General features: G+C 36.9%; 1 protein-coding gene across 1 annotated transcript in view; it reads left to right on the top strand.

Annotated features, from left to right (window-relative positions):
- The window catches only part of SLC26A7 (solute carrier family 26 member 7), a 70,034-nt gene that overhangs the window by 1,320 nt on the left and 53,481 nt on the right, over positions 1-15,233 (top strand). Inside the window, exon 2 of the mRNA XM_050892306.1 lies at positions 13,757-13,867. Within this exon, the coding sequence (XP_050748263.1) occupies positions 13,757-13,867 (111 nt within the window). The remainder of the gene's footprint in view (positions 1-13,756; positions 13,868-15,233) is intronic.

Genomic DNA, 15,233 nt, shown 5'->3' with positions numbered 1-15,233 from the left:
TGCATTGGCATGATTTAACTTTAAGAACCTTAATACCATAACACTGCAAAGTATCTAATTTCACTGGTATGTGCATATACAACAATTGTAATTAAAACGCTGCTAATAACAGTATGTTGAAATTCATCAAAAATATTAAGTTAAACAGCAGTTCTGCACTGCTGGTAGTTTTAGCCAGGATTTTCTTGTTTCAGTCTTGTACGAAGAAGTAATTTAATGTAACAGATAAATTTAAGAAGATCCAGTGAAGACAGAAAATATTGGTTTTGTTTTTCTAGATTATTTTTAAGAACTCTAGAAATAATTTTATCCTTATTTTATGCTGTTTAAAAACAAATACATCAAAACTCTTCCCTCCTACTGACCTGTTTTTCCTTTCTCTCTCCTTACTGCTTCTCAAGATTTCAAAATTATTTTAGGGGATGGAAAAGGAGGAGAGTTAGATACCAAAGCTTTTTATCATGTTTGTGGTGCTTTAACTTGAACACAACGTATTTATTTAGACCCTGTTTGCATTAGCTCCTTTCCTAGTGTTGTAAGCCTTCCAGTTACCAGGACTATACTTTAATGCTTCCACAGAGAGGGTTAGGCAAGAAAATAAAAAGTCCCATTTGTTATATAGCACGAAGGGAAAAGACCCCAAATTTTGAGAGGTCTTATTGTGTCTGTTTCCTTTCACCCACAAAATAAAACAAGAAGTTTTGTAATGAAATGAAAGGCAGAAATTCTAACAATGGCAGGAAAAAATTAGTAACCAGTGATAATTGACATGCAGAGCACAGTGTCATTTGGCGTTGCAGCAGAATGTTTAAGTAAATTCAAGTATATGGAAATAAACGTGAGTTATGGAAGTATATGGAAAAATCCACATTTGTATTTGTATGCAACAGTTTTCTGAGTGATGAAAGCTGCATACTCCAGGGTAGAGAGCAGTCCAGTAGCTTGAGAATAATTAAGAAAGAACTGCCAACTGAGCCATGTTTTTCACAATTTCCTACTGTGAGATTTCTTACTCATCTGGCGTTGGCCATGTTCAGACTATTCAGGTTGGCAACTGCTCTGATCTGGTGTAATGTGTCCATGTTCTGACTTCTAATCTAAATTTTAGATGATATAGCTGGCTCCCCTTTGTAAAGGAAGGAAGGAAAGAGGAAAGTCACTGTTCTTAGTGTGTTGTAGTGAATGCAACAAAGATAATGCTCGTAACTACTCCTCACAGAATTTTCAGAAATTGTTTCTAGAGAATTCCTATGCAATAGCAGGTTTTGGTGTCTGCCTTATAAGTGACAGAAACAAAAGAGCAAATTAAAAGAAATAGCAGCGATCAATATATGCAGATGTTTGCTCCCAAAAAGTCTTTTATAAAGGTATAGGATAGTTCAGAATAGCTGTTCTTATGCCATCTTTTATTCTGGATAAAGTTTTAAAGAGCTACTACCATTCATCTTCTGGTTTTCAGGGTCAAAATTATTAGTTTCTAAACGTGACTTAAGCCTTCAAACTCCTGTAAGATACCTTCAAGTCAGCTACTTGAAAATTGAAACACTTGAGCTCATATATCAGTTTAGGTTTAAACGTCTTCGATCATGACACACATACACTAGAAACTATGTCCTGGGGTAACAGAGTTGAGGAATGGTGTGCAAGAAAGGCATGCTTACCTGAGTATTTAATTGTCTTTACTTCCATGTACACTGTGGAAGACATGGATCTGTAGAAGGTAAGGTGTTACCTTGCCTAACACTGAACTGAGGTAAAACCATATGCCTCTCTGCCTCAGGTGTTATCCTTACTCTCTCACAATGTTATCCAATAAAGAATATAATAATTATCAAAGAATCCGTAAGAAATTATGTAATAATTTTCTGCAGAGAGTGAATCTCCTGATGCTACTTTTCAAATGCTTTTGAAACCTGTTTAAAACATGCCCAAGTCATATTTGACCATTCAGAGGGAATCCATTGATCAATAGGATTCAGTACAACGAATTGATCCAGTACTGGGGTGGGAGAGAGGAGACTGAGGAGTGTAGGGAGATGGGAAGGAAAGGCATGGGGTTATCATGATGTGCTGCTTGGCATTTGTGATGAAAGAGTCATTGCTGAAACCAAGCAGTCATTTTCCAAGTGTTCCTATAGTTGTTTCATTGTCTGCTAAAAATGCCAAATTAATCTTAATTCGTGAGTCCCAAAATTCACTGCTGAACTCTTCTGTCCTATTTACCTATTGAGACAATACTTGTATGGTCTCTGTGTATGTCCTCTAATTTTAGATTCCTTTAGCTAATTCCACAGAAGATGGAGAAAGAAGTGTTAAAGATAATTATGTTTCTACAAATTTTGTGAAAATGGCCAGTGGAAACAGACCCTACAAGTTCTAAAAAGTGATAATAGAAACTCATACCTTGTTAGGCAAAAAAAAAAAACCCGCACCAATTGCTGGAAAGATTCAGTTGGAGCTTGCACTGTCTGAGGCTGCAAAGTCAGTCAGCCACGAGTCAAAACCAGTAAAAGAAACTAGGCTTCATTAGTTCCAGCTATCATTTAATAATACAGAACTCAACACCTTATTTTTCAGACATAGAATCCTTATTCTTACTCTGATATATAAGGTTGAAAAAAAACCTTTGAATCTAAAATGAACTTTGTCATCCAGTCTTGAAGGTTGCTATATATTTTCACAGACAGATAAGAAATTTGAGCTTTCATGTTTTGGTAATCACTACCGAATTTGTGAGTGTTTCTCAAAAATCTGTTATTGATAGACTAGAGCAAGATGTCTCTAAATTAACAAATAAATCCTTAATTTGCTTCTTGAACTAGCACTTCATTGCTCTCTTCCCTTTCCCTTTAAAACTTATTAATACCCCATCAACAGTCATCATATGAAGATTCTTCTTTCCGTTTCATTCTGTGTTCCTCACCCATACACACAAATTCAATTGCTAGGTCCATGTAGAAGTCTCATAAGTCCCTAATCTGTTATTTTCTCTCCAAATTGAAATTGTGCTAATAAAACAAAGGTTCTGCAGTGTAGGTATCTAGTTCTCAGCAAGCCGCTCTTGCGTTCCTTACTAGTCAATGGAGATCTAGTTGATAAGAGTTAGGGAAATTTATGGTGTTCAGTCTGCCTGCAGGAGGTGGTGAATGACTGCCTTTACATAACTTTTTTTTTTTTTTCCCTTTCGTTCACTTATTAAACTGTCTTTATCTTGACCCACGAGTTTTCTCACTTTTGCTTTTCTGATTCTCTCTCCCATCCTTTGAAAGGGAGTGAGCGAGTGACGGGGTGGGTGCTTAGCTGCTGCCCAGGATCAACCCACCACAGGCGTGATTCATCTCACTAAATCTAATCATCTACTTTGTTAAGGTTGATTGATTATATTGGTAAGATTTCCATTGAGTGTAACAGGGGATTGGGTCAGGTGTAGACACTGATGACGTAGACATCAAAATTTAGGTGAGATGTGTCTCAGCCATTATATCTGTGGCACTGTGGGTAATAAACAGTTGATGTTCAACATGGTTAAAGGCAGGTCTTACTGTTTCATTTCCTGTAACTCATCCATTGACCTGTCACAATAATACCAATATTCTTTTTGTGGCTTTTTCAAGTGACCTGGACACCACCTACTTGTATGAGAAGCATTCTTTGATCAAGCTGTGTCTGAATTTTTCTCAGTTTCCTTGCATGATAATATTAAGATGCATTATCGTGCAGTCTTTCCATGTAGCTAAATCTCATAAAGCTGTCACCGTGTTTTTTCTGTAGCCTTCTAAATATGTGCTATAGCCCCTCCATACCTCTTCAGAATGCAGCTGCTTAGCTCATTTTCACAGTCTGTGGTAACTTTTTATTGCACCAAGCAAATTATTCATCTTTACTTTCAAGGCCTTTCATAGGTGATCTTTCCTAGCATCATTTATTCATTAGCAAGCTGTTGATCCATCTCTCATTAATCCATTTTGCTAGCCTTCTTCATCCAATCTTGTTTTTTCAAACAAATAGCTTTGTGCCTTCTCTCAGGATTTAAATTATGCAGTGTATGTTGGTTGGTACATCACATCTCAGTATATGCTTTTGGATTGTTATTTAGAATGTGTTTCTTTGTGGTTTGGTTTTTTTGTTTGTTTGTTTGTTTTGGTGTTTTTTTTCTGGGCAGAACTACGCATACTGTCCACAAAGACTAGCATCTAGAAGCCATGTAGGTAATGCTGCAACCCATCAGTAAGCTTCTCTGATTGTCATGGACTGTAAAAAAAGTAAAAGCCTGAGTTAGTCTGAAAAAGTCTATACAAATATACCCTCTGTCATGCAGAGGTTATATATAATATATAATGTTCATTGCCAGAGAAATTATCCCCAAAGTTAGTCTGCTTAAATATGTGTATTAGTGTACATAATTATTTATGTATGTCAGTTCTCTGTTTAGTTAGGGGACACAAATGTATCCGAAGTATTTTGGTTAGGACATTACATAATGTGAAAATCAAGTGCTCTGCTTAACACCTGAAGTTGCCTTACTCTTTCTGGATGTAAATTCCTAAGGTAGATACCTAACTTCAGACAATGTCAACCCTTCACCCCAGGCTTCTTCCAAGATCTTGCTTGAGGTTTTGTTAATAAGAATCCTCTTCTGCAAGCCATTAATGACCAGAGGGATTCCTGCTTAGACAAATACATGACTTAATTTCCATTTTGTCATTCACTGGGTGATGATAATACTTGCACCCTGCACTTTTCATTATAGCATCTTGAAGCTCTTTACACTGTCCAGTAATAGAAAAGTATATGAGGAGGGAAATTGGAAACACAAAAGTGCTTTTGCTTGAAACGCAGAAATGACTCATGCAATACTGTATTGACAGTTTATGGTGCAAAGAATACAGGTTTCAATTGTTTGCTACCAATATGAATGTCCAACATCACAACTGAGTTAGACCCTTCCAAAAAAACCCCAACCCACGAATGTTTTTCAGTCTTAGAAAAAAAAGAGGACAAAACAAAGAAATGGTACTTTCTGCTTAAGTATTTGGTCTAAACTGAAGCCTCAGTACAAAATTAGAACTTTGTCTCAGTTTTGCTGAAGGATGATGACTTTGCCCATGTGGGAAATTGTCAAGCACATGGATATGTAACTGAGATTAAACACAGAAAATGAAACACACTCAGATCAAGGGCTGAGATGGGTAATTGCCATCTTAGAATTCTGAAAGAATAGATAAGTGACATTGCAGATGCAGTAACAAGTACCTTTGATTCTGTCAAATTTGGAATGATAGTCTATGATTGGATCATAGTGAGTATAGTGTTGTATCCAAGTTACAAGTCTGCATTGCAGATGAGGGACTGGACCAGATGCAAGCAGTAGAGGTGTATTTCCCTTTAATGATAATAAAATAATATTTGCATGTATAGCAATAAAGGATACCAGAGCGATTGATTCTGCTACCCAATTCTGAAGCAAGGCTCTAGGACAGCTAGTGGGTTTTGCTTCAGATTTATGTACGACTTCTAAAGACAACTCTGCTGATGCTCTCAGTTAGTGGTAGTTTTAATGTTCTCCTGGAAAATAATTAACCTATTTGAAAAAAATGGGTTGTTAGGTGGGTTAGGAGCTGCGAAGAAGATGATGACCCCAGGTAGTGCTGACTGTTGATCCATTATCTGAAATATAGTGTGTAATTTTGGTTGCCTCTGTTCATGGAAGATGATTTCAAACTTCAGTAAGAGAAGAAAAGGCTAGAAGGATCAGAAAAACAAAGATTATATTTGGGAGAAGACTTAAATGGCTTGGACAGGTTAATTAAAACCTGAGAAGGTTTTTCATTATCAGGAAAGGCATTTAAAGCAAAAGACGGTTGCAGCACATGAACAAATGAGCATAAAGTAGCATGAATATTTTTAGGCTTAACATTGGAAGTAGTTCTAAAAATATTCCGTTAAAATATTGGGATAAGAAGATGTATCTCCTTATTGCATAACTCCATTCATAGATGTACTAAATTACATGTTTGCCTGTCATAAGAGGGAACAGAACACAGGGCACAAGGGAGTTCCTTCACAAGTTTATGTTTCATTTCAATATCTGCTGCTGCCCAAAAAAACTGGAAAGTTTTGAACTGAAGTGTATCTATTAATAAGTTAAGACGAATATGTGTTCTTTTTTCAAACTAAAATACTGTCGTCGTACTTCTGGATTCAATCTTTATCTTGCGAAGTTCCTGGTATTTGGCTGGATTAATAAATAGTATGCTATTTGTTTTGAAATAAACATCTGTTCATGTGCTATACTGCATATACTCAAAAGTTGCCCATATGGAAGCATAAGACTATAAGATTTGGACTTTCAAATTTATCAGATTTGGGACTATGGCAGTGTTTGTAATTTTTTAAAAAATATATTTTTTGTAGTCAGCTAGCACATGGATATACTTCATATAGAATTTATATGTAGTGTTACACATTTGCTGCCTTTCCTATGACCTATCATGAACAAGAAATGCTTTGGCTCAAGCAGGTTTTAGTGGGCTGTTTTTGGGGGGGGTGGAGGGCCCTTGAGACATATTTCCTCTAGAAGTGAAATATGTAGATGGCATCTGATGAAATCAGTATTGTTATTCCTGCCAACTTCTTTTTTCATTCTGCAAGCCCAATAATAACTCACTGAGGATTGGTGTGTTTTGTGTGTTTTAATTAAAATTAATTTAGTCTCTAGCTGGATTTATTGCTGAACAACTAATTCCTTAACACTGGCTGGAGACCTTGCCATTAAAAAAATGAACTATACTGCCTTCATGCAATCCAGAACTGGTGCCCCGTGTTTTGGAAGGCATGGCGCCAAAAACTTATATATATATATATTTTTTTTTTTTTTTTTAGCTTTTCATGGAGGAACCCCAGCTGTGTCTTCTCAGGGGTGATGGTTGCCAGGGTTTTTTTTTCAGGCTCTGACCATAGATGTAGACAAAAATATACGCTGAGCAGACTAACTGGAGCTAATAAATTTATTAAGGGGTAGAGCTGTCTTGTAAATACACATCTGGTATACAAATAGCATGTGTAGATGAAATTGAATAAGCACATTTGGAAACAGAGCCAGAAAAATCTCCTAGAGAATGTATTGGAGAATCCGTGTAGTTCATAAATGATTTGTGGAAGAGAGTGTCCAGCTGAACTCTGTTATAGTTCTCCCATACAAAGAATAATGATGTAAGCTGATCATGAAATGTAACATGTTAGTAAGTAAATGTAGGGCAACGTTTCATATTTATACAACTTTCCGGCAGAGGAGGAAGGCACTGATGCTGCCCTGCATGCGATATTTCATTTCTAATGTCTATTGAAATTCTTCCAAGTTACACGTGCTAATACAGACCTATCTGACAGACTATTAGAAATGTGAATTCAGCTTCTGAACGACCTCTGAATCCTTTGGAGCTTAATGTCCAGGTACGCTTGTCTCAGTATGACCAGATAGGCTGTGGAGCGGTCCGATCCCTGCACCTGGGGGGCGTCTGAGCACCATGGACAGAGACTGGCAAACCCAGGAAATGGTGATTCCCTGAAGGAAGAAGAAGAAATGACTTCACCTATAATCTTCCAGGTCAAAGAGGTCAGGAAAACTCTTAGTGCTGAGATCCTTGGCCACCAATTTGTCAAAATGGATGCCCTTTTCACGGATTTCAAAAAGTCCAGTTCATCTTGATTAAGGCCTGTCATCAGTCATGATTGGTCTTTGTTTCTCCACAGCGTTGATGCTTCTCAAAAGACTACCTCATAGCTACCTGCTTGCCAGAAACTTGTTATGGGTTTCATTCTCTGTTTATTCTTACTGGGATGCAGAGGAATTTCCCTATAATCCACTTTCAAAACACTTCTTTAATTTTATTTTGGAGATGGCCAGATTCTTCAGGTATTATGGCTGACCAGTGTATAATAGTTCATAGAATTCTCTGTATAATAGTTTATAAAATCTCTGTGGTGTTCTTCTATTGTGTGAAATTCATCCTAAAGAAGTCTAAATATTCAATCTCTGAATGCCTGTCAAGAGTCATAGCTTTTTTCCAGGAGCTCCATTGAAATAAAAGAAAATACTAGATTTTTTTTTTTCTGTCTGTTTTTGGGTGTATCCAAGCTTTTTTTATGTACAGAAGAGTCAAGCTATCTCAAATAGAGAATTCATAAATGGGTCACAGAGTCCACTTGTTTCTTCTACCATGATACTTGCATATCCTTTCTTTTGAACATCAAGATACAAGTGTCAGTATCTGAAGATCTGCAAAGTGGCAGAGTAGAACAGTGCTTTCTCAAACACACCTTTGATGTAGTTGTCAGATGGTACACTGGCAGAGCTGCATTTCAGATACTGTGAAATACTGCGAATTCAGGTACTATGACTAATACAGTTGAGATGCTTAATTGTCACCAGGCTGAAGGAGAGTTGCATGGGAAGGAACTGCACTGAAGCATCCTTCAAAAAAAGAGAGAATGGTTGCTAACTCAACGTTGTGTGGTCTCTGAAAGATTTATGGTACATTTTTCAGAATCTGCCCTCCCATCTTGCTTTTACATTCTTCACTTGTCTCAGGCTTCGAATGATGGGAGCACTAAGGAATGATTGGTACTTTGGTACTTTGTCTTTAAATAAGTCAGACAGAAGGTACAATCCACATGTGGAGCCCCAGCAAATGGTGCCGTTAGGAAACAGAGATCTTGCAAGCATGAGGTGTATGTGTGCACCATTGAGAGAACCGATACTGAGCTTTCCAGTTTTTGGAGGTAAATGACATTATTTCCAAAGGATCATTTTGTGTTAATAGCTTTTAACAAGCCAATGTCAAAGAATCTTCTAGAACTGTAGGTTTGTATAGGAAAATTGTTATGAAATATAATATTAAAAATGTATTCTGTAGTGGTTTTTTTTTTCTTCAGTAAAAGTTAGCTATCCTGGAGTTAGAAATTAAAGCCTGTGGTATGAATTGTTGAGTGTCTGATTTGTTGGTTCTCCAAGAAGGATTGGTAGGGTACTCATTAAATATGTGTTAATTCTACATTTTAGGGCATCTACAGGAAATACCTTTCTTACTACATAATTCAGCTTTGTAAACAAAGGGAGAAACTGTCTTTTTCTGAAGCATCAGAGAGTGACCACAACTGCAGATAACATTTTGAGTGGGATATGACGTATTAGTGTCATTCTGGGTTCTCTAAACTTGAGGTCTGACCATCTTAATATACTCACATTTAAGAATAAAAGGTTACGATAACAAAAAGTTATTTGAATGTGTACACTACCAGGAAAACTTTTAAATTTATAGCTTTTCACAGTAAATAGTAAATGATACAAATTTTGAAACTCCTCAAATTAATTATACACTTACTACTTTTCCTGCTTCTTCATTTAAATTTCTGGTTTGCGTATCATATTTCCAAAAGACATGGTATAGCTTTCCTCAGAACATATGTATGTATCATGAGCGTGTTTCCAGATGCAGAAAATTGTTAACTTGTTGACCGTACTCTGATGATTCAGAGCTCTTTCTATGGAAAATATTTTTTTATTGCTGTAGTTTTGGCACTAGCCTAATTAGCAGAAACTATTAACTTAAACTGAGACCTTTCTCCTGTGGTAGGACACGGCCTTGTTTCTATTTGTATCAAGCTTGTTATTTTGTAGTTATCTGCATTTGACATTTACCAAGAGTGGTGCAACATCTCTTGCTTTTCAGTATGGCGTGCCAGAGGATTGTTCTGCATCTGGTGCGAGCCAGAGAGCATGGTTTTCAATGAAACTGTGTTGCACAATGTTATCTTATGATAAGGAGGTAGTTAAAACAAAGAACCACAATATTAATGTACTGTACCTGAACTTACTGTTCATTCTTTGTTTACATTTCTTTCCATGGAATTTATATTCTTATTTGAAAACCTTAATGTCACTGCCATGGAGGCTTGTCCATATTACCAGTGAAGATTATGTGGGATCCTTATTTTATGATCTATTTCTTTTGAGTATTATTACTGTTTGGAACGAAAAAATTAAAATAATGTTTCCTGTCTTTTGACTATTTCTTGAGAATATGGAATGCATTGTAGCGAAGTTTAATATGAAAATTAATGAAATGAGCTGGAATATACTACTGATTATATCTTTAAAAGTATTTGAACCTTTAGAACATTATATGCTTAATCAGAAAGCCTTAAGTCTTTACTAATCCTGTTTTATAATGCCTCTCTGCTCTTGCACACAATTGACATGCTTCAGTAATGGAAGCAAAAAGCACACAAACAGAGCCAGGACTAGAGTCAAAGGCTGGTAATTTTAGCTCTGTCCTGACTGCCATGACCTCACCGTGAAAAGAACAAGACACCGCTTCTAGAAACTTAATACAAAAAGACTGTGAAAGGGAAAAAAGAAGGGCCTAATTTATGTTTAGATTATCTGCCTGTAAACAAGAGACATTTCTCAGCGGCAAGTCCGTGAGTAAAGCAAAATTCCTGTTGGATGCTGGGGGTTTGCTGGGCAAGATAACACCTTTTCCACAGTTCAACAGGACTTATGCCAGATTTTTGTCGGCCAGTTCTTCTTGCCGTAAGGGTTCACTTGTGTTGTGCCTCTCTGTTCCCCTCAGCCCTGTTCAGAGAGCTGAATTGAGATGTTGACACAGTTTATGTGTGCGTGATCTAGGGCTGGGTTCAGCTTCTTGTGCTCTGCCCACAACATGTACAGTTAATTCTGGATCAAACACAGTCTGGCCGTAATTGTCAAATGTTTCAGATTCAGAAGGTCTTAGGAGACATAAAACCAAAGTAAACACATGTAGAGAAGCGAGAAATGGCTTTTACAGCCAGATGGTGATAGAATATTTTGTGGTAGCTGAACCCTTGTTTTCTTTGTAAATGTTGAGAGGAAAGAACAATGTATACTGTTCTTAATCCTGTATTAATTGGAAATATTGAATAGTAAAAGAGCTAGCGGTCCCCCTTCTGCAAATATTTTAGCTTAGCCTGTGGTGTATTACTGTACCCTTCACTTTTGTTTTGTAACCACCTAAGCTAACCTCCTCTTGAACTGAGTGATAAAGTTACTTAGGGTGAAAACCTATTAAAAGTGAACTGCGTAGATTTTATAAGGAAAACGTCAAGGTTCAAAATTAACACAATGCAAGCGCAAACTTAAAAATGATATGAACATAATCTGTTTTCTGCAAAATGGATTTGATGTTTTAAAACATATCTTTCAAAATTGCTAAGCTTTCCTAGCAAAAAGGGATTTTTTGTGCTTCCCTTGTAATAACTGATAGAGTTCAAACATTTTAAAAAAATATGCAAGAAGGAAAGCGTACAAAGGAACTAACTGAGGTGAATTCTCTGTGCATTGTGTAGCTGTTCTGCAGTGTGTGAATAGGAGGTTTTGGAAATAGGAATGTTTTCAGATGAAAATGTTCTATATTTGTAATTCTCTCGTTAAGTGTTAGGGAATTCCTTTCACTTAATAAGTGAAGATCTTAAACATATAGAATTTTGCAGATCATCTTAACCAGGATTTATAGACCTCTTCCCAGTGGTGCTTGTAAAGTACATACCTGGCTCAACATTCAGTCATTTCAGTTACACTGTTATAATTAAAATGTGGCTGAAGTTATACTGGTTTTGCTGGTTTAATTTTTGGAGAGGAATATAAACTAGCCTTGAATAATGCTCTTTTGTAAAACTGGAATATCTGTGTGAGTGGAATTCTACTAGGTAGTTAATTACAAAGTTTTTGTTTGTTTTTGTTCATAAGATGGTTATAATGAAAGAGCTTTTCAGTGTTGAACAAACCTTAAAAATCTCTTTCTCCTTTTCTCTCTCCATTTTTTTCCCCCTATGTTCACTTTTGTCTGCACTGCTCGTGCAGTTCTCTCCTCTGCTATTTTTATTCTCCTCAGGCACACCCTTCTGTGTTGCTCTTGGGTCAGAATCTTCTTTTACATCTGTTGATCATGTGAACATGGATGTAGAAATATAACTTCTTTTCAGAGGTCTTCCTGGTTCATGATAATGGTGTGCTAAGAGAAAAGAGCAGAAGTGACGATCAGTAGATATGCTTATTAAAAGGCAAAAGAGCATTGAAGTCCATTTCTGTTTAAAAGAAGGCATCAAAGTTTTCAAACAGACATGTTTTAAAATATCTCCTCTCCGAGTCATAACTGATGGTGCTGCTTTGCTGAGCGCAGTGTAGATGAAGATGATCCGTTTAAGATCCATATCAGCAAAATCTTCACCGTGATGTTTTTCTAAGAGCAGGTGAACTGCTAGGCCTTGTCTGCTTCACAGGGAACTTGACACTTCCGACCTTTTGGCATTTTATTGCCTCCCCCCACCATGAGCTCTTTGTCACAGACTCAAATCCAAATTCAAGAAGAGAGATCTTGAATCAAAATGTTCTGAATTGCCACTGAAAACCTATAAGCTAAGATACTCTTTGGCACTCTCCATATTATTAAAACCCCATATACTAGTGCTTCAAGTGAAAAATGCTTTCTGGAGTGGTCAGGAAAGTTTGGTGAGAACAGTGAATCCTACATGTTTAATTTTCTTTGGAGATTTCAAATGTACACAGAAGACAACTCCATTTCATTGATCTGAATCACCTGTGTCACAGACCATGTGTGGTCTTTCTCCCAACACACACATGTATACACTAGCTTAGACTGGTCACTCAGGTTGAAGGTCACAGGGCTTCAGAAAGGCACCTTGTGTGTTACACAAGCCAATCCTGTCTTCACTACTGCACAACAAGGCATTCACCAAGATTTACAGAGAAACCCTGCCAGGCAATTTCTCCTACTCTTAGTTTCTAGGAGAAAAAACTGTGAAATGGCAGGAGAGGCTGCTGGTCTGAAACAGTCTGGGGAGTCTCTTTCTGCTGACTTGTAAGAAGTCAATGCAGACTTAGGTATCTAAAGTTGAACACCAACCAAAGCTGCTTTGCAGGAATGTCTCTGTTAAGAGATAATTTCTTGGCATATTCTGAGACTTTCTAAGAAGAAGATGAATCCTGTCCTCTGCAGCTAAGAAATGAAAGCAACTAGTAAGTCTGTAAAGCTAAATCCTAACCAATTCAGTTCATTCTCCATCTCAACATGAAAGTCAAATACTTTCCATTTCTGGACCAACAGCTTTACATAACAAAAAAAAATATTAATATCTAAAGGATTAAAAAACCCAGGCACCTAAAGACAACAAACTCTGGAATATTTTTTTGTTTAAGAAATTAGAAGAAAGCAGACTGAAGGGGCTCCATCCAAACCAAAATTATAGGTTTTCAACTGTTTGTAAGAAATAACCATCTGACTGCCTGGAGCCCTGGCAGTCTCAAACCTGTGCTTGTGAGGGTGGGGGTGAAACAGAGCTGCCTCCTCCTGTGAGGACTGGATATTAAAAAAAAGTTTGGAACCACTGATGGAGACAACCTGGAAAGGTGGTAGCTGGTGCCATAGATTGTATCTGTGACTCATTTGTTTCTCCTTGTGACCAAGACTCAGAAGAAAGTGTGAGGATTTTGATGACAGACAATAGATAAAAAACCTTCCACAGTTCTTCCTGATCCTAATTGTACAGTAGTTGACTTATGCTCTAGGTTTTTGTAAATGAAGGTGGGTTTTTTTCCTGCTCTTAATAAAATTGTAGACTTTTCCTCATAAAAAAAATTGAATGCAGAACAGTTTTATCTTCATATAGTGAAGTAATTCCATTTAACTTTCTATAGGGCTGGCCTTTGCTGTTCTGTCTTCAGTCCATCCAGTTTTTGGTTTATATGGCTCTTTCTTCCCTGTCATTATTTATGCCATATTTGGAATGGGACGTCATGTTGCAACAGGTAAGTGTCTATTTGCTAAAAACATTTTCAGAAATAAGGAATTGGAAACTGAATGGGGTTTTTTTGTTATAAGATCAATGGAAGGAAAATTATCTAAGACCAAACAGAAATAAGATGTTTTTGTGCTTCTTTTTACAACTATTTTTTGCCAATTTAAGTACTTTAAAGGCCTCATTAAGAATATATTGGAGTTACTCCTGCCATTATAATTTAATATTGCATTGACGCTTCCTTTGTAAATGTAGTTTACTAAGCGCTTTTGTATTTTAACTCTATTTTAGAAATCTGCTTCAGGCTAAGTTTTTAACAAAGGGCTCAGCCAACAAGATATATGCAAATAGGAATGAAAAAGGCTCAACTGCTTCTTAAACCATAGAAAACACACATTACTTCTCACCTGTCTAAAAGACAAACCCTGCATTTCTCAGAAAAAAAGCTTTCTGTGCCTATTACCTGCTATTGGATTAAAGCTAGAGATTCTCCCTATGAGTTCAGTATAACTCCTGTCCACTTGCAGAGTAATTAGGTAGGCAGCAAAAGGTGCTCCCTGGCTACTATGCTAGTAGCTATGAGTTACTTGTTTACCCTCAGCAGAGCGAACAGCAGCTGCAAGAGTTGAATCACTTTGATCTCCGAATAGGTTGGCGAATGCTCTGTTTCTGACTCCAGAGAAACCAAACTAGAGATGGAAGTTGGAAATAATACTCATGAGATTGAACCATGAATTCTTTGGTGTGCAAAGTGGGCACTTGGTGGCCTCTGAAGTTTGCCAGAAGGATGAGACAGGCCCAGTAGTAAAGCACGGTAGGACAGGGTAAAGGGAAGCAGCCTCTGTGATTGTCAGAAGATTTAGGCAGGGAGGAGGTATGTTTTCCTTGTGGAGGAGAAAAACTCCTGAAAGGAGGAAAGGTGGTTCTAGGTAATCACACACAAAATGAACTCTGCAGAATCTGATTGCTCGTGTGTATGCACTTTAGTGTATGCAATGTTTTAGTAAGAAGCTAGCCATGTATTTTGAGCACCTTTTTTGTTCAAAAATATTCAATTAAATTATTAAAAATTGCTGAACAGCTATAAATTGTCTTAGAGCAAAAGGAAGGCTGAAAGTTTGTTTTCCCTAGAGACACAGAAAGTATTTGAGCCCTTTGGTGTCCAAGAAGGATCTGTGGATGCTGCTAGTGATCTGATGCTGTAAGGAGGGATGGAATGTACTCAGCTTATGTAAAAAAAAAGAAGCATTCAAAAAAAAAGTGAAAATTTAGAATTTGGAAAATAATTTTGACTCGAGTAGAAATAGATTAGTATACTTATTAAAACATGAACCTATATTAAAAAGCTGTTTCAAAACTGAATAATTTAGCAGTGT

This window comes from Gymnogyps californianus, chromosome 2 (genome assembly GCF_018139145.2).
Source record: "Gymnogyps californianus isolate 813 chromosome 2, ASM1813914v2, whole genome shotgun sequence".
Classification (NCBI taxonomy): Eukaryota; Metazoa; Chordata; class Aves; order Accipitriformes; family Cathartidae; genus Gymnogyps; species Gymnogyps californianus.
The sequence above is the reverse complement of the archived record's forward strand: the minus strand, read 5'-3'. Positions and strand labels throughout refer to the sequence as shown.